This window comes from Pteropus medius, unplaced genomic scaffold, assembly GCF_902729225.1.
Source record: "Pteropus medius unplaced genomic scaffold, Ma_sr-lr_union100, whole genome shotgun sequence".
NCBI lineage: Eukaryota > Metazoa > Chordata > Mammalia > Chiroptera > Pteropodidae > Pteropus > Pteropus medius.
This window is the reverse complement of record NW_024355327.1, coordinates 2,847,099-2,870,451: the sequence shown is the minus strand read 5'-3', so window position 1 is coordinate 2,870,451 and position 23,353 is coordinate 2,847,099. Positions and strand designations below refer to the sequence as shown.

General features: G+C 39.5%; 1 protein-coding gene across 1 annotated transcript in view; it reads left to right on the top strand.

Moving 5' to 3' along the window:
- The window catches only part of PXK (PX domain containing serine/threonine kinase like), a 70,116-nt gene that overhangs the window by 37,781 nt on the left and 8,982 nt on the right, over nt 1-23,353 (top strand). The window contains 13 exon segments of the mRNA XM_039858555.1: nt 3,553-3,630; nt 4,117-4,190; nt 4,753-4,827; nt 7,297-7,401; nt 7,975-8,076; nt 9,262-9,423; nt 9,848-9,965; nt 11,228-11,306; nt 13,378-13,426; nt 17,145-17,222; nt 17,759-17,845; nt 18,282-18,351; nt 21,016-21,075. Of these exon segments, the coding sequence (XP_039714489.1) occupies nt 3,553-3,630; nt 4,117-4,190; nt 4,753-4,827; nt 7,297-7,401; nt 7,975-8,076; nt 9,262-9,423; nt 9,848-9,965; nt 11,228-11,306; nt 13,378-13,426; nt 17,145-17,222; nt 17,759-17,845; nt 18,282-18,351; nt 21,016-21,075 (1,137 nt within the window).

Below are 23,353 nucleotides of genomic sequence, written 5' to 3'. Positions count from 1 at the left end.
AAATGAAATGTCAGAACTTGTCTTGCCTCTAGGCTGACTCACCAGCAGTCTCCGGAAAGGGAAGCCCAGGCCTCCTTCTCCCCACCAGCTTGACTGAGCCCTTCCCCGGGAAGCCAGGCAGAGTTGTCCAGGCTTCTCAAAACTCACAGTGTAACCCATAGTCAACACTGGGGGAGTTGTTCATTTGAATTAGAAAGTCTAATTGAGGACCAGCTATTGTACAGGGAAAACAGATGTCTTCTGGTCTTGAAGGGTTTCTGTTGGGACAGATGGACTGACTGACACACACACACTCTCTCTCTCTCTCTCTCTCTCTCTCTCTCACACACACACACACACACACACACACACACCGTCACTTGGACCAGAAGTCAGAGGCCTGGATCCTAGTTCTGGCTTTGTCATTAACAGCATTTCTCCTCTGCAGGCCTCAGGGTTTGGGCCTATAAAATGAGGTGGGGGATCGAAGAGTGGACTAGGGTGTGTTGAAGCTCCCTTCTGGTTCTAAAGCCCCAGAAATCCCTTGAGTAGGTTGATAGTGGTGGGCTCCAGGATAAAAGGAGGGAAGGAGGGGTTGGAGATAGGGGATTATATTTAGGAAAAAAGCAAGGTACTTTAGAGAGGTTGGAGGCCCATGTCTGCTGTGCAGGCCTCTGCAACACCACCCCCTGTAGTAGACCAGCGGCAGGACTAAGAGGTCAGTATTTGTTCCCTGTAGTCATCCCACGGGGCTGAGATCTAGGAGCTTAGAGGGTGCACACAGTGGAGGCAGCTGGTACCTTCTGAGCTAAGAAGTCTGAGTTCTGTCAGAATCATGGGATGGACTTGAAGGCTTTGCTCTGCATTTCCTTTGTGGGGCTTGTTTATCCACATTTACTGCGCATGCAGTTTACCCCAGAGGTCAGTCAGTGCTAAGGAAATAGAGGGCAGATTTCTTCTTTTTTAATGGATTTTATGTTCTAATGAGAGAGAACATCCACATCCATTGAACACTGTATGGAACCCTTAGTTCTTGCTGCTGCATCAAATACTTATTGAGCACCTGCTATGTGCCAGATGCTAAGAATACAGCAACAAAGAAGGAATAGTTCCCCCCACCCCTACTCCAAGGCACTTCTGCAGGGATTGACAGGTGATTACTGGCAGCGTAAACACAGGGCATCACTTCGAGGGTGGGGTTGGGGTTGTAGATGACTGAGATCTGAAGATGGAGGAAGGCTTTCCAGAAGAGATGATATTTACACAGAGATCTGAGGGGTGAGTAGAAATTGGGAGTCAGTGCTCCAGGAGAGAGAGATTTCCATATGGTTGTGGCCTTTATCCAGATTAAGATGTATTCTTCCAGGCAGAATTTATGGTGTGGTAGAAGACAGTAACCCTAATATAGAACAGACTGTGAGAGAATCCCATAGGATAAGGACATATATAGCACTGGCATTGTATAGGGAAGGGAGGGAGGGAGTCCTGGCTAGAGGGGCTGCAGATGTGGGCTGAGCTTCAAAGAATAAATGGGCAGGGATAGAAAATGCTGGGGGGCAAAGGCAGGTCCATCTTTGGGGGCCAAGGGAGGAAAATCTCAGAGTGAACAGAGCGTGAGACACCACATGTAGTGGGAGACAAAGCCAGAGCTAGGTTGAACGCTAGATTTAGACACGTGGTCTTGATAAGGAAATGGGGTGCCAATAAAGGCTTCTGAGCAGAGAAGTCAATGTTTAGGATCGAAGTGCCTGAGTCTGGGGAGAGAGGGGTTTAATGTTGGGAGAATAGTAGTCATGTAATCTACTTGGCAATAAATTATAGTAGAAAGAAGATGTCCTTTCTACAGTTCCCTAACCCCTAAGGTATTAAAAGCTATTTCCCAATCCTCAGTTTATCAGTTACAAATCTACTATGTTTCATTTGTTCACAGATATTTCTCCATTCCTAAAACAACATATAATATATAGTAGCATACAGTAAATATTGTTGAACAATGATTTTGTAGGGAATTATGAGTCACTGTTAGATTTGAGCCAATTGTCCTTCATAGTCTCTTAGAATGACATTGTACTTCATTTAGAAAATTATTTTTCATGATCTTTCTCAAAGTTGATAAGAACGATTTTTACTTAAAAGAATTTCCTTTTAAGTTTGTTTATGTCCAAGTTATTTTGGAAGTACTAAAAACATTTTATATCAGCATTAATTATAGGGAAGGTACAGAGTTCCCAGTGTTGATAATGAAAATTTATATGCTTCTGGCACAGCCAGTCCTTCCAAATGGCTTATCACATGGGGGTAGTTAGAACAAATGTAAATGGAGTCAGTTTTGTATTTGGTCATCACATCTTTTCTTCTTTGTGGATAGATTGACACTTTACATATTGAGTCAATAAACAAATAGCTAGTGGATTTTCTTCCCTGAATCTCTTAACTCATAATGTACTGTAAGTACATCAAAATGATTATGTGTGCCAACCTCTTGGCATGGTAATTTAGGCCATTTTGACATATGGAGAGCATTTCTGCCCAATGCCTGATGCCTCACCAGTTTGCCTGGAATATAATTAATGCTAGCAGAGGTAAAATCCCATAGTGAATTTATAGAGTATTTCTGTTTGCTTTCAGGGATCAGCAGTACTTCATTTACTCACTGAATTGAAGGGAAATAGCAAATTACAGATGTTTCTTTTTGCAGGAAATGTGAAAGCACAGTTATTCTGATAATTTCTTAATACAGTGACTTTAAAGAACTTCCTCTTCTCATTGTCTTCTTAAAAGGAAGAAACATTCTCATGTTAAACGAACACAAAAAGAATGGATTTTTTTTCCAGTAAACAGGCACAACATCACTTCCCACAATAGATGTTGCTGTACATAGATGTTTTTCTAAAACACTGGCTTTTATTTCCAGTATATATTTAAGGCTAATCACTTCTTTGTTGGTGAAAGCTATAATTCCGTGAAGAATGAAGACAGGATAAATATCACTTGGAGCAATGTTAAATACTGTTCCACGCTGACCTTAGAACACATTTTTAGTTTTGTGCTTGGGTTGTGGCCTGGTGCATATATTGAATTCTCGGCTTACACATACTTATATATTTCAGGTTCTCCAGTTTTTAAAATACGTGTGTATATATAGACCTCACTAGTAATTAATTACTCTTTTCTTTAATAAACTTTTTACTTTGGAATAATTTCAGATTTTACAGAAAAATAGCAGTGATAGTACAGAATTTCCATATACCCCTAAGCCAGTTTCCCCTGATGTTAACATCTTATATAACCATAGCATATTTATCAAAACTAAGATACTAACATTGGTACATTACTATTAACTATAGATTTCATTCTAGATTTCACTAGGTTTTCCACTAATGTCCTTTTTCTGTTCTAGGATCCAATCTAGAATCCCACGTTGCATTTAGTCTATGTTGTTGTTAATGTTATGTAATTAAGTTTTTTAAGAAGGTCATAGACTCTAAGGATTTCATTTGCAACAATAATATCTTAAATATATAGTACTTTCCTGATATGCTTGACTAATGAGTTTCTAAAATGTCTTCGCAGAGATTGCCTTACAGCAAGTTTCCATGTTCTTCCGATCAGAACCAAAGTGGGAGGTAGTAGAACCATTGAAAGACATAGGTGAGAAACTGGCATGCCCATTCTGTTAAAAAAGACAGATCACAGAACTGGATTTTTTTATCATACTTTCTTATGTGTATCCCAAGAAAGCTCTTTAATGCAGGTGATTTCTTTTTCTTTTTGCCCCCTACTGCTTGAATTCTTAACTTTTAAGACTTACTGAATCTTGATTGAAGCCCCATCTGAGGACTTACTTCAGTGGTAATAACTTACACTTTCAGAACCATCATTTATTCCTCATCTACCATTTTCACTCAATCTAAACTAAAGTGCTATTTTCCTATCTCCGTGAATAGAGTAATTTCTTTGTCTCCCGCTCCCCCTTTTTTTCTTTAGCGCAGGCTTTGCCATGTCAACATTCCCAAATAGTTGTTTTATTTGTGCCTATATAGCTATGGATAATATTGCCAGACTTATTTTTATTAATTACTCAGTCAATGAAGCTTATATCAATGGGCATAAAACACATTTCTGCTTTTATGGCAGGTTGGAGGATAAGGAAGAAATATTTCTTGATGAAGATTAAAAATCAACCAAAGGAACGGCTGGTGTTAAGCTGGGTAAGCTGATTTTTTGCTTCGGTCCAATTTCAGGGACTTTAGATGGGTTTATGAAAGCAGATACTGACAAGAAAATCATGAAATTGTGTTGTGCTCCGGAGCGGGGGCCTACTCACTCCCACATTAAAGGAGTCATTTGAAGTCACCTTGCTGATGCATTTGGTTATTCCAATGTGATTATATTTGATCAGCTAATAAACATTTGAAAAGAAATAGGAACAGTTTAAAATAGTTCTCTGGAACCTCTTTAGGACTGGCAGTTTTGCAGTTTGTTTTAAAGAAAATATTTGGGCATTCCTTTATTATCTCTCACTTTGAGAGTTCTAGGGATATATTTGGTTAATGAAATTTGATAAGATTATAATTAAGTACTGCTATTTATATGTTTATATTCTGTCTCTCCAGAAAGGCCTTGAGGCAGCAAGACTTAGGTGGTTTTCATCTTTGGTTTACATTCATATATTTGGACAAATAAAAAAGGGAAAAGAATTATAGGGGAATTTTTTTTTTTTTTTTTTTTTTTGATGACTAAGGCAGTGCCTTGATATTTCCATGTTTTCAGGCTGACCTTGGCCCCGACAAGTATCTGTCAGATAAAGATTTTCAGTGTTTAATCAAACTTCTGCCTTCCTGTTTGGTGAGTACAAGTCCTTCTATTATTCTTGGTGCTGATGACAGGTTCACAGTGTTTTCTTATAGGTGACCACAGACAGAAGAGCTGGACATACTCTATAGGCTTGAAAGAATGGAGAAGTGCAGTGGATTTCAATTCAGACTGAAATGGCTCAGGGCTAGTCCCATAGATTAGAGGTCATTTCAATGGTGTTCATGACATACAACCCGTGAAACATGTGTTAATTTAAATGTAGCCTTTGTGTATTAAGCAAGTTAGAGTAGGTGCTAGTCACTGTGTTCTTGGTGAGGATGTTTATATCGATGGAATTAAAAAACATGTTCTAGCCTGGAAAAACAGAATAATATGGATTTAGGTAAGCCGGATGAGGGAAAGGAAAAATAGCTCTTTTGCTGTCTTACTATTCTCACAGGCTAACCAGGTGGCATTTAGTACACAGTTCAATCCCAAGGCCTTCGGTGGAAAGAACCACATTCATATATTTCAAAACAGATGCAGAATGTCTTAAGGAAAAGACTGATCTGGCCAGAAAATTGAGTTAGTGTGGATGTTCTTTATCTGCAATCTGCAGGAGGATATAAAATGAATCACTCATGGACTGAGCACAATTATGCTGACCTATCTTGTTGAGTTGATGAGTTTGTTTTTGAAGACAGAGTATCTTATTAAGCTAGAAAACTAAGCTTTTAATGAGGTGTGATGTGTAGCCAGGAAAAATGCTGTGGTTTTGAATTTGATTAATTGTGTGACACAGGCTGTCGGCACTGAATTCTAAATTTCTTTTAATAGATATGCTTTTTAAAAAGAAAGTAGTCAGACAAGTGATATATATTAATTGTATAAAAGTCAGGAAACATAGATAAGCAAAAACAAGAAAATAAAACTCACCTGTAATCCCAACCGACCAGAAATATGAACAAAAATGTTTAGTTGTTACTTTTCTAGAATTTTATATGATTAAAAAAATATATATACACACATTTTAAAACCTGATTTTTTTCGTTAATGGTATATCATGAACATTTTTATTTCAATAAATATAGTATTTATATTATTACTGGCTACATATAATTAAAATTATTATTACTGGCTGCATAGAGTTAAAATTGGATGTACCTCAGTTTACTCAACTAATCTTCTAGATATTTGGGTCACCTCCAGTTTTTTTTCTCTTTAGGAAAAAGCTGTAGGGAACATTTAGCTAAATGTTTATATCCATTCTTAATTATTTTCTTAAGATAAATAACTAGAATTAATTAGTAAATAATTATAGGGAGATATTTTGAGACTATATAAATATCCCATTCTTTATCAAATACACTAGTTTTAGCATTCATTGAGATTTTCTAACTCCATTCTCTTATATTTATTAATTGAATTAGTTGGCATTCTACTATAAGGAAGAGCTTCCTATTCTCCCTTCTTTATTTATATCAGTATGGACTCGAGGATTTTGTTTTATTCATTGGGTTTCTTTTTGGGGTGATGAAAATGTTGTAAAATTAGATTTTGTGATAGTTGCACAACTCTGTGATTATACCGAAAACCATTGAATTATACACTTTAAATAAGCGAATTGTAATGCTATGTGAATTATATTTCAGTAAAGCGATTAAAATGTCAACGACAACCATTTTGATGTAATGGTCAGCAGAAGCTTCATGATCAATTACTATATTTTCCTGGGCACACTCTTTCACTCCTCAATTCACTCAACACTTGCCCCCCAAATCTTTGCATAGCTCAGTTCCCACGAATTAAAATTTTCATGGTACTTCTTTGAGCTAAGAGAGATTGTAAAACCTGTCTGGAGCCAGGTGGTTCATATGACCAAAATTTCAGGTCACATGAATACTCTTTAAATCAATAATTTGGTCAATCTCCAACTCAGGAGGACACTGTGAATTATCATATGGCATACTCTAGGAGAAGGACAAGAAGATTCATGCTAGCTGCTTTGGAAAAGGGCCAAGATGCCAAAAAATGCTGCTTTTCCTTGTTTTTTCTGGCACTGTGCAGCAGCGTGGAATGTTAGGCAAAGCTGTGAATGAAGACACATTTATCCTGGTTCCCACTTGGCTATTCTAGGATTCGACTGTATTCTTTACCAATTTACAGAGGCAGAATATTAAAACCACTATTCCAAAAACTCAGACTTTCCCTCTCTTTCTCCACACTTTTGCCTGAACTATGAGAATATGCATACCAGAGCAGATACCTTCCCATGTAAAGCTTACATTGTCAGTTATTCGCTTTGTCAGTATTGTTTATGTTCTTTCTCTAATATAAAGAATGAGGTACAAGTTGGTCGTCTAATAACTTGAAAATGCCATGTATTCAGAGAATATCCTCACATTTGTATGCAACTAAACAATTTAGATGGTACTTGACCCTGCATAACCAGATCTTGGATGTAAAAGGACCTAGATGCTGATGCAAATAGACGTGAATTTCTTTTTTTTGTTTTGGCAGCACCCTAATATTTATCGGGTTACCTTTGCCACAGCTAATGAATCCTCAGCATTGCTAATTAGGATGTTTAATGAAAAAGGAACTTTGAAGGACCTGATCTACAAGGTACTTGTGCAAGTTTATGGTCATAAAGAAGTTCTCAAGTCCCTTTAGAACCTGTTATGGATACTTGATACTGGGGTTCCAGAAGCTAGGCCAGGAGGATTTCATTTTCATTTTGATTTTACTTGGAATTTATTTTGATTTTAATAATAAAAACTATCCAGTTTGGTTAATGATCATTTCTTTCCCCACATGAGGGAAGGCTAAACATTTAATAATTATATCCATTGCATTGTAGGTCAGTTTTAAAGTTGTGCCTTCATTTAACAAAGCAATACTGAACTATCTCAAAGTTGGATTTTTTTTTTTTTTTTTACATAATAATAGTGAAAAATTCTACCAGTATTCAAGACTTTGGGGTCAGCTAAGGTCATGACCAAGCACAGCTTCACTGTACTAGAGAAGGGATGAAACCTAGCTCAGCCTCTTTCTTCCAACTATACTGACTGTTGTATTTTAAAAACCCACTCCAGTTTGGTGTCCACTAGCCTCTGTAGGTCCTTCCTGTTGGGGAGCCTGTGTGCAGATGTCGACCCCTCTGCTGCTGTCTTATGTGCTCTTTGTTCTTTTCCAAAGTCAAAACCGAAAGACCCGTTCCTAAAAAAGTATTGCAACCCTAAGAAGATTCAAGGCCTTGAACTCCAGCAAATAAAAACATATGGACGGCAAATATTAGAGGTAAGTAGTATTTAATTTTTGTTTAAGTTGCTTTAGAATTTTACTTAGCATTCTAATATTCTTTTGAGAAAGTTCTTAGGCAATATCTAAAATAGTTTAGGTTGTCCAATTACTTATAAACTGATGGTATTATATTTTATCCCAAAAAGCAAATATTTGAGACTAAGATTAATTTAGAGCTACAAAATTCCAAAAAGTTTGGATGTTGGAATTTAGTGTCTGATTTTTTAAGAACTTAATTGTGTGGATACCAACTTTTGTGTTATTTTCGGTTGATCTTTATCTTTATGCCAAGATTCTTTAGTTTGTTATAGCATGTACATAACCATATGGCTCCCTTACAGAAGTGTGATTGGTATGAAAAGCCTTTCCCATAACACTCTCTAGAGCAGTTTTCTCCAAACTTTTTGGATTGTGCAATCCTATCAGTGAAAACAATTGAAGCATAACCTCCCTAATATATATATTTAACTATTATATACATGTACTACTAATATTTTATATACTAATCTCATTCTTAAACACTTATAAGTCAGTTTTAAAGTTGTGTCTTTCACTTAACTTATATACTTATAAGTTAAGAATGAGATTAAAAACAAAATAAATAGAAAGAGAAGTTGTACAATTTTCTTCCAGTCCTCAATGGGTTGCCCTGGGAACTTATATTACCGGTGAGCCACTGTTTATTAAATGGCAGCTGAAAAGTTTGCTTCTTTTTGTGGGATCCTATCATATTTTTTTCATTAATGAACAGCCAGATATATTCTGAGGTGAGACTGGGTTAGAGATATTTTCAGCTCAACCCCTTTTCCTGAATAACTGACCGAAGCACTGACATGATAACCTTGCTTCTCTGTGCAGGAGGATCAAGATTTTGTCCTGAAGAGGGCTTGGCCTTTTGAGATCAGAAAGTACTTAAAGTAGAGCCTTTTGGCATAAAGCTATTAACTCCAGGAAGACGCAGGCTTCTTCTTTCTTCTTTGGAAATGAGAGAGCTTGGCATTGTGTCTCACAGCTGGAAAGCGTTCAGCATCAGTCTCTTTTCCAGAAAAATGGATGGGGGTGGCAATTTTTGGAAATCTCAGTGACCTGTTTGGTTTTATTTTAAAATATATTGACTTAAAAAATAAAGACATATCTGAATGAGTTAGGGGAGAATGTAACATATATATATATTTTTAATAGGTACTAAAGTTTCTGCATGACAAGGGATTCCCTTATGGGCATCTTCACGCCTCCAATGTGATGCTAGATGGGGACACTTGCCGGCTGCTAGACCTTGAGAATTCCTTGTTGGGCCTTCCTTCCTTCTACCGATCTTATTTCTCACAGTTCAGGAAAATCAATGTAAGTTGCTGAAAGTAATGAAACAGCAGGTTCATTATGAAATATAAATTATCCCCATGGCCAGACTCATGGTCTGCCCATGTAAGAAATATGCACTCAGCAGTGAAAGATACAGTTGGGGTAGACCATGCCTTGTTTCTCCCAGAGTATTGCTGTATCTCCAAGAGGCTAAGCCGATATGATAGATGAGACAAGGAGAGGCATAGAATCACTGATTGGAAAACCACGGAGGGCAGGACCAACACCTTTGGTTAGAGCAATGCCTTGTGCTTTTTTCAAAGGCTTTGGAGTTGTGTTTTCATTACCAATTATGAGTGAGGTCACCCTGGGCCTCATTTCTCAGTGAAAGCCTAGAGAAGGAGCACTGGAATTCACAAAGCCAAACTGAAAGAGGAACATGCCTCTCTTCCCTTTTCTTCCACAGACATTGGAAAGTGTGGATGTCCACTGCTTTGGCCACTTACTGTATGAAATGACTTACGGACGACCTCCAGACTCGGTGCCCGTAGACTCCTTCCCTCCTTCGCCGTCTATGGCTGTGGGTCAGTATGAGGTTTGGGGGTGTTTTCAGAGTCTTGGTAGTCTGCAGAGCTACTCACTTCCTTTCTAGAGTCCAGGAAAGATCCAGAGGATGTTGTCATGCTCCACAGCTAGAAATTCTTATCCAGTTTAAAAGTATCCAATAAAAAAGATTTGAGTAACTTACTGAAATGTACTACACTGAACATTTAGTGTAGTACATTTGTCAGGCTGTATGAAATAGGAGATATTTCGTAATGTGCATTGGAATTTTGGAAGCAGGAGGATGTAAAGTGAAGTATGGCCGGACTGAGTCTAATACAGAAACAAGAACCAGGATCAGGCAATTTGAAGCCAGTCCTTAGGACTTGGGCAGATGTCAGGAGTCAGAACAAGGCTGGAGTGAGACTCGCAAGGAACAGGGGAGCCATGGGCGGGATACCTGGGAGGTTGTTGCCTAGTAGGCCCAGAGCTAGGAAAGGCAGGCAGAAATGTAGATGCCCAGTAAATTGGATCCAAGAGCTCTCCCAGAATTACCTGAGGGGGCTGAAGAGAACAGGAAGAGTGGTGGGAGGCACTGTTTGGAAGAAGGGCTGTAGGAACTGATACACACTCGTTAGGGACCCCTTTATCTCCTCCACAGCCAGCTCAGAACGTACGGCTAGAGCATAGAGAGGGTAGCACTTTGACCACTGTGCCATCAAAGTATGCAAGTCAGCCCTCCACTGAGTGCTAGTTTAGTGTTAAGTGAGGTAGTTCGAGAGAGCAGGCACTGAGACTACTTTGTGTTCAGTTTGAACAGCTGAAACTGAACAGTGACCTGTGAGTAGAAAAATCTGGCTGCTTTCGTTTATATCACCCAAGGTGTTGGAAGATGAAGTATCAACAATTGGCATTTCGCATGCTGCTTTTGATTAAAAGAAGGCAAGCAGCAAAATGTCTTTTGAGTTCAAGAATTTTACTTCTGTTTAGTGTTTACTTCTCTTTTAAGAGAGCAAACACTTTTGTGAATGATATCTTGAATCCTTCCTCCAATTATCTTTGAAATATATTTAGCTTTCTGTTAGCATGTGGTTTTTAAGCCATTCAGTTTGAGTCATCAGTACCATTGGCGTTGCCAGCCTTCCCCCTCCTCACGTATGCCATCTGTCTGTGCGTGAAGAGTTTTGACACTGTCCTGATCAGCCTGCAGACAGTTGTTGCAAAGCGGTGTCAAACTTTTCATCATCAAGTGGATTTGCCAGCGTGTTCTGTGGAACTAAAATGTATATCTGTTCATTTCAAGTGGCCGTGTTGGAGTCTACGCTGTCTTGTGAAGCCTGTAAAAATGGTATGCCTACCGTCTCCCAGCTCTTGCAGATGCCGTAAGTCAATCATATGGTTTGGTTGTAATCTTCATTACTGTGTCGAACACCAACCACTAACCCAAGTGCCTGGTACCATAGTAAAGATTCAGTTGCAGTCCTTGCAGAATGAAAGTGACCTGTTTGCTGACAGTCACCTGCAGCATGATATCATGACCTCTCTGCTACCTTAGTCTGATTGTTTTCCTTTAATCTCAATCTTATTTTCACGTGTGTCTCTCTCTGTCAATGTTAGCATTGTGTATGCGTACATGTGACAGCGCTCCGCTTCCCCGTCACCCGCTTAGGAAATACTGGAATAGGGCCATCTCAAGTGGCTGTCCTTGATGACCCTGTTTTAATGCACTCATTGGGCCACAGCGGTGGCTGGTTCGCGAGTCATTGGTCTTCTTGGAGGGTCTGCCCTGCAGGAGAAAGACAATGTATTTCTGGCCTCCCATGTACTTGTTTATTCATTTACTTGCTGGGTAACATTTATTAAAATCTAACATGTACCAGGCATTGCGCTAGAGACGTAGAGCTCAGAAGACATTCTCTCTTAAACAGAGTTATGAATAGGTAACCAAGAATAGGTTGAAATTGTGCTTTGGGGCCTTTCCTTTAGGTTTTCCATCCTTTCATGGAGAGGCAACAGCGTGGTTAAGAAGGGTGTGTCTGAGGTTAGACAGACCTGGGGGTGGGCCCAACTTCCCCACTTCTGCCTGGGTGACCTTGGGCAAGTTTCCTAACCTCTGGAAGCTGAGTTTCCTCATCTGTGCAATGGGGATAATGATAGTCCCCACGTCAGTGGGTTGTTGGGAGGATTTGATGAGGTGATTCCTAGTACAGTGCCTGGTACTTAATAACTGCTTATTAAATGTCAGTTATGATTAATATTGATTCAGCTTATTTTGTGAGCATCAGGTGCCATGCAATATACCCAGTCCTTGGTCTGTACCAGCTTGTTGTAAACAAATATACTGGGGAAACAGGCAGACAGCTTGAGGTGCATGCAGCCGGAGTCCAGAGGAAGTAGCCATAACTTTAGCTTCTGCTATAGCTCAGGTGTCATCCTAGGCCCTGGGGAGGTTTTGATGAACAGAGCAAGCAGCCCAAGCGCCTGCCCCATGGACGTGACTTTCAAATGTGCGACTGACACTGGTGTGTCTCTTTTCAAATCAGCTACTGTTAATAATAATGTGAACATGGGAAAATAGATCCAGTTAGGGAAACAAAATAATTTGCACACAGACTTTTAGAACAGAATGCATTTGTAGTTAGGGAATGTTGATTTGCTCCCCCTGCTCCAGAGCTCTTACATTTTTTTCCCAGTGTTCCAGTCCTAAAGTGAGTCCAAATATTCTTTCTTCACAAAGTCTTTCCACCTTGTAGGCTTCAGCCTTGAGAAGAACACTTGGAGAGGTGTGAACTGTGTTCAGTTAAAATGTGTTGTCCGGAAGTAAATGGACCCGTGGCCTTGGAGGGGACAGTGATGTCTCCACCTCCAGAGCCAACCAGAGAGCTCTGTGGGGAAGAGTTAACCCTGCCATTTCATCTTGTAACATAGTTCTTAATTTATAAAAATGAGGACTGTTCAAGGAAAGACTCACTTAGAGCCTTTCAGACATTGCCCAAATAGCCATCTAAACTGTCTGACCTGTTTTAGCCTAAACAGTCAAGTATTCCTCATATTATTGTTTTTAATAACATGATTTTAAAGAGAGAATTGATATACTCTAACAGCTGCTATTTCTTTTTCGGAGAGCATGAGAAGCACAACTTTTCTTAGAAGAAAATTATTTTCTCATTAGATTCCAATCAGAACAATTCCTTTCTACTTACTTATACATTTTTATTTTATTGAGCTCTAGTCTAGAATAAATTTTATGCTCCTCTGGGGCAAAAAAAAAAAAAAAAATGAAAAAACAATTATTCTATTTAGAAATATCTACTGCATATATTATTTGCAATATAACGTAAATGATAATAAATAATAGTTTGTAAAAATCATTTTTTAAAAGTATGAATTAATTTACTGCATAGCATGAGTGCACCTGTTTTAAGAAAGATTTTTTTTTTCTTTTCTTTACAGATTATTCAGTGATGTTTTACTAACCACTTCTGAAAAGCCACAGTTTAAGGTAAAGCAAATTTTATCATTTTTTGGTTTATGACGTCAGTTTACTTAGAAAGTTGGCACTTTTTTAATCAAAAATAAGAAGGCCTAGTATTTATAATAAGGAAAATTTAAAAACAATCTAAATATCCTACAGTTAGGGAATAGTTTAATATTCATAGTACATCTAGTTGATAAAATACTTTTATCATAAAAATGAAATTTATAAAGACATTGCAGTAGCATGGAAAATGATTATTATTCGGGCTAAGGAAGGAAAAGCAGGATATAAAATAGTCTGTAAAAAAAAAAATCTGTCTAGAAGGAAGACTGGAAGGAAGTATCCTGGGAAATAGCAGTGCTCTGTGGTATTGTGGAAAGAGCAGAGCTTTGGAACCCAAAAACACCAGTTTGATGCCTTACTTTGCTTTTTTAATGCCAGCCATTTATCTAAAGTTTCTTAGCCACAGCATTTGACATTTTGGGTCAGACAATTCTATGTTGTGGGAGCTGTCCTATGCATTGTGGGATGTTAGGAAGCATCCCTCGCCTGTACCCACTGGATGTGATTAGTACTCTCCCTCAACCCCATTCATCATGACAACAAAAATGCCTCCAGACATTGCCAGATGTCCCCTAAAGAGGAGAAGGGGCAAAATCACCCCCATTTGAGAGCCACCGAGCTATGGGCAAGGACCTAATCTTTGGGTCTATGTTTACTCCGTGTGTGGGGTTGGTGAGTAACACCTGTCTATTGTTATTTGACAGCTGAGATAACCTACATGAATGCCTGGTTAGGGCTTGGCTCTCCACAAGACTCACTGTTAGTGTTGTTTTGGGTAGTAGAATGAAGGGTAGATGTCTTTCCCCTCTTTATACTTCCAAAGAGTATGTAATACTCTTATGATGAAATTAAATTTAGGAAAAAAACAAAAAAGAAGAAAACCAAAAAGAAGGTGGGGTCAGAAGATTGTGTAGGTGACAGATACACTTTCCTCTGTCCTTTTCTTTTTGCCAGTTAGAGGGATTCTGACAATAATAGTTTATTTGGATCTCAAGCGGAAAAGAAAAACATTTAAATTCACCTCTTTTTCACTGAAACTCCTCAGGAAATGTATGTAGCCTTGTAAATAAATATGCTGTGCCCCCTGATAGTCTACCCCAAGGGTTGTTATCAGACTTTACTCTTCCCCCAAGCCAGAGAGTCTGTGCAACAAAGACAGTATGATTTTAAAAGCTAGTGTTAATTTCTTGTTTACGCATTTTCTTTCTGGAAAGATACACAGGAAACTGGTGACATTGGTTGCCTCCAAGGAGGGGAACTAGGTGGGAGACTTTTTACTGTGTATGTACCCTTTTACAGCTTTTGAATTTTAAAGCAGATGACTGTATTACTTACTCAAAACTTCTTTTAAGTTTATATTTTTTAAAGAAGATTAGAGACAAAGAGTTCAACATGATCTGGGTGTCTGTTTTCTAGGCCAGAGCTCCTCATAGTTTGAAAAACTAAGAAATTAAAAAATGATAAGCTTAGAAACATACCAGGCTATTAAGAGTATCTTTCAACAGGAAAAAGCTTAATCTTGTGAAATTCAGAAAGTAAATGTTTAACAGAGAATATCCCTCTGAAGTTATAATTATTTGAATTTGTGCATGTGTTCCAATAAACTTTATATATTTTTTGATTTTTAATTATGATAAAAAACATTGTAGAATTTGTCCTCTTAACCATTTTTGAGTGTGCAGTTCAGTAGTGTTAAATATATTCTCACTTGTGTAGCAGATCTCTAGAACTTTTTCATCTTGCAAACTGAACCTCTCGACCCACTGGATGATAACTCCCCATTTCCCCACCCTCCCAGCCCTTGGCAAACACAGTTCTACTCTCTGCTTTCATGATTTTGACTACTCGAGATATCTCATATAAGTGGAATCATACAGTATTTATCTTTTGTGACTGGCTTATTCCACTCAGTGTAATGTCCTCAAGTTTTATCCATGTTAGAGCATGTGACAAAATTTCCTTTTTTAAGGCTGAATAATATTCCATTGTGTGTATTACGACATTTTTTTTTTTATTCTCTTATCTGTTGATAAACATTTGGGCTTTTCCACCTCGTGGCTATTGTGAATAATGCTGCAGTGAACATGGGGTGTGCTTCGATCCTTTGGATATATACCCACAGGTGGGATTGCTAGATCATATGGTAATTCTATTTTTAGATTTTATGAGGAACTTCCATACTATTTTTCATAGCAGCTGCATCATTTTACATTACCACCATTAGTTGACCAGGCTTCCAGTTTTTTGACATCATCGCCAATACTCGTTTTCTGTTTTTTCAGTAGTGACTTGACCATTCTAATGTGTGTGAGGTGATATCTCATCGTGGTTTCGATTTGTATTTCTCCAATGATTACAGACGTTGGTCATCTTTTCATATACTTGTTGACCATTTGTATATCTTCTTTGGAGGAATGTCTATTCAGGTCCTTTGCCAATTTTTTTCTTTTGATTTTCTGTCCCTTTTTTTTCAGCTAATAAAGCTGAAAAAAATGGACTTGTCACTTGTTGTGACAAGTCCATTTTTTATTTGGTAACTTCTGGTTTTGTTGTTGTAGGAGTTCTTTATATATTTTGGATATTAATCCCTTATCAGATATATGATATCCAATTATTTTCTCCCATTCCATAGGTTGCCTTTTGTTGGTTGTTTCCTTTGTTGTGCAGAAGTTTTAAGTCTGATGTGGTCCTATTTGTCTGTTTTAGCTTTTGATGCCTGAGCTTTTGGTGTTCTACCGAAGAAATCATTGCCAAATCTAACATCGTGAAGCTTTTCCCTTATGCTTTCTTCTAGGAGTGTTATTGTTTTAGATCTTTGGTTTAAGTCTTCAACCCAATTTTTTTTTTCAGTCCCTTATTCCTACTAATGGTCATTTAAATGGTTAATTTCTAGGGTATTTTTGTTGGTTTTGCAGTCTTGACGTGGCTTCTTTCGTATATCATTAGTTATAGGAGTTCTGTTCAGCTAGACTTCAGGCGATTCTCAATGATGGTTCTGTAGTTTAGTTGTAATTTTGAAGTGGTCCTGGGAGGAGGCGAGCACAGCATTTTCCTACTCCGCCATCTTGACTGAAAGCCCTTCAATCCAATTTTGAGTTAATTTTAACATATTGTGTAAGGTAGGGGTTCAAATTCATTCTTTTTCATGTAGGTATCCAATTTTCCCAGCACTATTTATTGAAGAAACTGTCCTTTTCCACTCTTGTTAAAGATCATTTGACCATATACATGAGGGTTTATTTCTAGGCTCTCTATTCTGTTCCATCAATCTACGTGTCTTTCTTTATGCTAGTATCACACTGTTTTGATTACTGTAGCTTTGTAATATGTTTTGAAATCAGGAAGTGTGAGGCCTCCAATTTTGATCTTTTTTTTTTTTTCAAGATTCTTTTGTTAATTTGGGGTCCTTTGAGAATTACTTGAAATACTTGAAACATATATCATATTTATTTATGTGTTAGTTCTATATATTCATTGATAAAAAAAAAAAAATGCTAATGAGCTGAGTGTGCTGGGATTACCAAAAATGGCCAGGACAAGATTCAAGTGCACAGCTTGTAACTGATTTAATTCCAGATGCCCTACTTCTTGATAACCAACTGCTCCTACATTAAAACCAAGATTTGGGAGACTCGCCAGTCATTTTATTCAATAGAGTGTGTACTTTCTCTTCTTTCAGATTCCCACCAAGTTAAAAGAGGCATTAAGAATTGCCAAAGAATGTATAGAAAAGAGACTAATTGAAGAACAGAAACAGGTAAATTGTAAATAGTTCCTCATTACCCTTTGATCTTTTAAGTGTCCCCATCAGCTGCTCAGGATTCACAATGACTTACTTTTAACTGATTGTTTATTCCATAAGCATTTCTTGCATACTTGCTCTGAACCAGGCTCCAGGCTCTGTGCTGCAAGACAGCTGAATACTTCACAGTCCTGCTCTCAAGTAGCTCAGCTTGTGGGGGAAACTTACAGGTTTATAAAGGGTGGTCACTGTTTATAATTGGAGTAGGTTAGATAGTGGTGGGGCACACATGGTCTGTGTGTGCTCTAAAGGTGCTGGGGACCATACTCATCTTCTGTGAAACAGGGAGGCAGGAAGGAACTGGGGGAAGCGAGAAAGGTATTTACGTTTTGGGATACTCTTCTCCCAGATACCCAGACCCGAGCTTGGAGGCAGACAGGCTGAACAGGGAAAGGTTTTTCACCCAAATAATTTGATTTGGAAAAACATGTTAGAGATTTTTATTAGTGTAGAATACACTTACATTTGTGGTGAATTGTGGTCTCTTATAGATTCACCAGCATCGAAGACTGACAAGAGCTCAATCTCACCATGGATCTGAAGAAGAAAGAAAAAAGAGAAAGATTTTAGCTCGAAAGGTAAGCCTGGTGTCTCTCTGAATTCTCTCTGTGTGAAGAAAAGTTCTAGTTTACATGTAAAGAAAGTTTAGGTTAATGATGTGCATTTAGTTAATGACAGATTTTGTGCTATATCTTCTTGAAAACTAAAACTATTTCCAGGTGGCTGGTTTGCAGCTTTTAAAAGAGAGCGGAAAAATGTTTCCTGGCTTTCTGGGCTGATTATAGCCTAATGTAATTGGGAGGAGTGATTAACCTGAGATAATAGTCAGCATTCTTGGTTTTATTTTCCCCTTTGTTTTTGGCTTATGATTTTTTTCACTGTATTAATTATGAAGCCAAATATGACCTTGTATGTAGAGTTTAACTGTGTGCCTAGAAAATATTTTTATTCTAACTCTCAGCTTCAGTGTGATTATTCTTTGCTTTTACCGCCTCTCTCTTTTTATTTTTAAAGAAGTCAAAACGATCTGCTATTGAAAATAATGAAGAGCATTCAGCAAAATATAGCAACTCCAATAATTCAGGTAACTGGTTATAGATTGTAGCAGAGCCCAGCATGCAAAGATCAAGACCAGGAATCTGTAGTTGGTCAAGCGGTCTTGGGTTCTGGTGGCTAGAGTGTGGTAATGAATATAGAAAACAAATTAATTCCGTCATAATGAAGTATTTACGGCAGCATTCATTGGCTCACAGGACCTCAGAGGTTGTTGGGTTACTCAGCCTCTTCACTGATGGTAAAACTCCATCAACCAAAGATGAGTGATATCCATGGAAGAAAAGCCAACACAACTTAAAATGCAAGGCCCACTGTTTTTCAGTGGAGCCTGCACAAATAGAAGCAACCTTAAATCATGTCCTCTGCTCCAGTCACCATGTGGTAGGAGAATGTGCCCTCCTGTGTTAAGGAAAGGACTCAGTAGTGTGTGGGGATGGCAAAAAGCATCATTCCAGAAGGACCGAGATGGTATGGAGAGCACTGTCCTGAGTTGGAAGTCATCACTACCAGTCAGAGCTGCCCCTCACCCAGCCCTGTTGCCTTTGGGCTTCGATGTCCCCATCTTTGGAAATCAGGGCCAGATTGAATGATCCTTTGGGATCATTCTGTTTCTTTTACCTTATGAATCTGGGAAGTAGAGTTCTACACAGAGGAAGGGAGGTTTCATTCTAACCCAGGAAGCTTTGGCTTAGACCTGGAAGGACAAGGGAAGGGGAGGTTTTTTTAGGCTGAGGAATAGCTGCATATACTTTTAAGTAGAAAAAGGACCTAGCAGAGAGGGAGAAGCCTAAGATGCAAAAGAGAGATTGATGGGATGAAGGGGCTAGAAGGCCAGCAGCTTAGTATCAAGAGCCCAACTGTCAGTCTCAGCCTTCTCTTCCTGGATGCAGGAGCCCTGAGGGGCAGGTGAAGAGGTAGAAATGTTTAAAAGCAGAAGGAAGGGAGGAAGTTGAGGATGTTCACAGTTCATGCCTTCTCTGGTCTTCTCAGTGAAGTCAGGGAGGAGGACATCTGCTAGGGGTATGAGGAGAAACAGTGAGTGACGCATAAGACCCAATGGCTGGACTAAATGCAGCCAGAGAATGCAGGTGGTGTGGGTGGATCTGGAAATTGGAAAACTTGGCATGGGAGAAAATCATAGACTCTAGGAAGGGGGCGAGAATCATGCTGACACTACTACGTGCATAGTCCAAGCTAGAGAAGGGTTCAGGGGGAGCTAGAAGGGAAGAGAGGGAAGGGAAGCCCCAGACCGTGAAGGTCCTAGTGAGAATCAAGGAAAGCTCCTCAGATGAGGCGGGGAGAAGAGAAGGCTGGAGGACGTTGTGGCTGGTGGGTAGTTTCAGAGTTGGAAGTCTATCCTCTCCATGGTTGATAGGATTGACATGGGCCAGTCATTGTCATAATTAGGCTGAGACTCATGTCTCCAGCCAGCATATCTGACAGGCAGTCATTCTGTCCAGCAGCTGATTCTTTATAAAGCAGAGAAAGCCTGACTCTCCGTTGCCCACCTTCCTGAGGCAACTGCCTTCCTGCCTGTGAGGCTCTGTGCCAGATGCAGCCAGATAGGATCCCAGGGACTCTAAGATACTGCTGTGCCCTCAAAGAGTTTAAGAAAGCGAAGCAGCAGTTGATGGATATATACAGATTATCGCTAGATCCCACTGGAATGACAAATTTAATCTTCTCCCCATTAAAATCTGTATTAACACTACAAAGCAGTATGAAAACAGGATAGATTAAATTCTACCTCTTTACCAAGGAAGTGAGAGAATGTTGTATATAGTGGAAAGGTATTCAAGTAGAGAAATTAGGACATTTCTCTTTGTGCTCAGTGTCCATGCTGTGCCTAACATGTCCTGTGGGTAGTGGGTGGAGTGATAGTTGGAGGCTTCCCCAAAACAGTTAGTGGTTTCTCAGAGGCATGTCTGTGGTTAACCCCTCTATCAGACTTCCGTGTGGGGGAGGGGGTTATGTATAAACCTCTCTCTGCCCACTGGGCTACCTCCATGTCAGGCCAGCAGGATATATTCTGGGGATTTCAAAGCACTGGGGAGATGCCGAGAACTGGGAAATATTTGAAATATAACAATATGACTAGGTCCAGAAAAAGCACACAACATATAGGAATATGCATATTGTTTTAATGTAAATAAAGCAAAATGGTATTTACTGAATTTTAGGTAAGAAAAGGCTTAGGAAATCCACAAACAAAATAGGCAGACCCTATCTAATTGAATGTACCTGCTGATAAAATGGAACTTCTACACAGAGCATTGCTGGGTGGATGCTGTGGGCACCTCTCATATCCTTTGGAGAAGCCTCTACTGGACTGCTCTGCACCTGTCTGTCCCCTGTACTGCTGTACTGTCATTGTCATTCATTATCAAGGAATGGGAGTTGGATCAGGAAGTGATATTGCAGCCAACTGTGTAAGCTGTTGATTTCTCAAAGTTGTTTTTAAATAAATCAAGCTGTGGGGAGCAGCCTAGAGAAAGAAGCATACCTGTCCTGGTGTGGAAGCCTGTGGTCATTGGTCCAGTCCCTGAATTCTCTGTCCCTCCTCACCTTTTACCACAAGGCCCACACATTAGGCCAGGTGCAGATTCTCAGACAGTGGTGGGGCCCAGTTTGGGCCAAATTCCCAATGTCCTGCTTTGGTCTCCATGGACATTTCTGTGTTTTCTCTTAGCAGGATCTGGGGCCAGCTCACCTCTCACATCCCCGTCATCACCGATTCCACCCTCGACAGCAGGTTTGTGATGGACACACAATAGCATAGCTCTCTCTCTCTAACCTTGGCTCAAGTGTTTCAGGGGTTAGATAGTGCCAGCCTTCTCCAGAGAACCAGTGGGAGTGCAAATTAGCAGTGTTATTTGGCAGAGCTGAGGGTCTAGATTTACAGACTCGGGTTTCAAGGGAATGGAATAATTGATTTCAGGGCCACTAACCACCATCTACCTTCAGCTTGCTCTCTCTGCTGAAAAGCCTCATGCAGGGCTCCTCAGATCAGAGCTTGTCTTGGTTCATGCTCAGCTGAACAAAACAATCACACTGCTGCCCAGGGGCTCTGTCCCGCCAGAGCTCTCTCCTCAGGGAACCCAGCCGTAATGTCGGTTTTGTCACAGAGTAAAACTGGTGAAATGCCTAGGTGTGGGAGTGAAATAACCACCGAGTTTCTGATTTCCTGATAACTCTTTGTGCTGTTCTGTTCTGCAATGCAGTTAATCATCTGAATGTTTTTCTGTGGCTAGCCTTTGTTTCACCTTTGTGAATTAAATCAGATACTACGAGTTTTGTTTGAAAAATGTAGAAAGAATTTATCTCAGGGAATACTTTAAAAAATAATCTCTAATTCTGTGGAGTGACCTTATAATGCTATCGTTCTTTCTTTCCTTTTTGAACTAATATCTCTCTCCTAACCATTTTGTAAGCCCCATAAAACATGCTGGGGTACCAATATCTCCTTTCACTTAAATGAACCAGATGTTTTAGATGTCAGAGGAGCTGGTTCTGCCTCTCAGAGCTTGTCAGCTTTGCTTGCAAGAGTTGCTGCAGCTGCTCTCAAGGCCCCTGCTGGGTTAGGGTAGACTCTCGGCCTACGGGTTGCAACGGAGAGTCATTGGCTGGGATTGATATATGAGTTGACAATACCATGTGCATTATGGGTTAAGGCGGCACTTGAGAGCTACCAAGTGCATCATTGCCTAACAGCTCTCAAATGCTTCTAACTGACCTTCCCCAAAAAAAAAAAAAAAAACAACAACAACAAAAAGCAAGCGCACGTAAGGGGCTAATTTGAACAACTTACTTCCGGCTGGCAGGTGTCTCTTTGCTGGCTAAAGGTAGTCACTGGTAGCTTGTTGCAGACTGTGCTGGGGCCAAGGCTGATTTTGAGTAGGTCATGGGAATGATATTCTTTTCTCTGTCTGATTTTGTCAGTAGATTTTACAAGAAAGCCCCCAAATATTGATCAAGACAGAAAATAGACTTCTTTATCTTTGTAGTGGTGCCCTATATGGGCTGATCAGAAATTTCTGGAGATCCACTGCCCAGATCACATCAGGCCATTTTTTAGTAGATAGGATATTGGTTTCACACCACTTAGACATATTAAAGAAATTGGAGGGAATTAATAGTGAGTCTCCATAAAACCCTCCTTTAACAAACGAGGTGTCTGTTTAGTAGTATAGAGCATAGAACACCTCACCATGTGCATTAGATGTGGTCCTGGGAAATCAACTGCCACTTCTCATTTTTTAAATGGCTTGGGGAATTCACAATCTATTGGAGGTTGTGTGTGTGTGCGTGTGCGTGTGCGTGTGCGTGTGTGTGTGTGACTTCTCTAATTTACCTGTGATTTGAATGGGAGCTATCTCATACAGTAGCAGGTTTGCATGAGATGAGGTAATTTTTAGAATGAGAGGAGAAGAAAAAGCGGAATCCTGTAATTAGTCAATGTTGGAAAAACCGAGGTGAGTGGGAGCGGTTGGGGGTCATTGCTGTGAATTTGATAACATCTGTCTTGAAGGGGAGTCATAAGCATTTGAAGGGAAAACATATGTGAGGCCTCAAGCACAATGCCAGCAGAGATGAGTTTCTCGGCTCCTTTCTTTTATCTCCTTTAATGTTTTGTTAATGAAATTATCAACTTAGCCCCAAAGACAGTGCTCTGACCTCTGCTGGGCATTTATTGTAATGCATCTCATGAAAATGAGAACTAGCCATTGGCCTGTCAACCTAGCATTTGAGGCCCTAAGTGGGGTACCCACAGTGAGTTTATTCATTTAGTTACTCAAGATGCATTTATTGAGATCCTATAGGATGCCAGACACTGTGCTTGACCCTGGGTTACAGATAAGGCCGCAGCTGGAGTTGAGTCCTATTTCCAGCACCTCTTGGGAGCACCAAAATGATAGACACAATTCAAACAAATGCTTTCCTTGGAGTCTGACCGTGGTAATAAAAGTGCCCCTCCCTAAACAGAGACTCCACCTTAAAAACTAGTCCACCAACAGGCAGCAGCTTGAGCT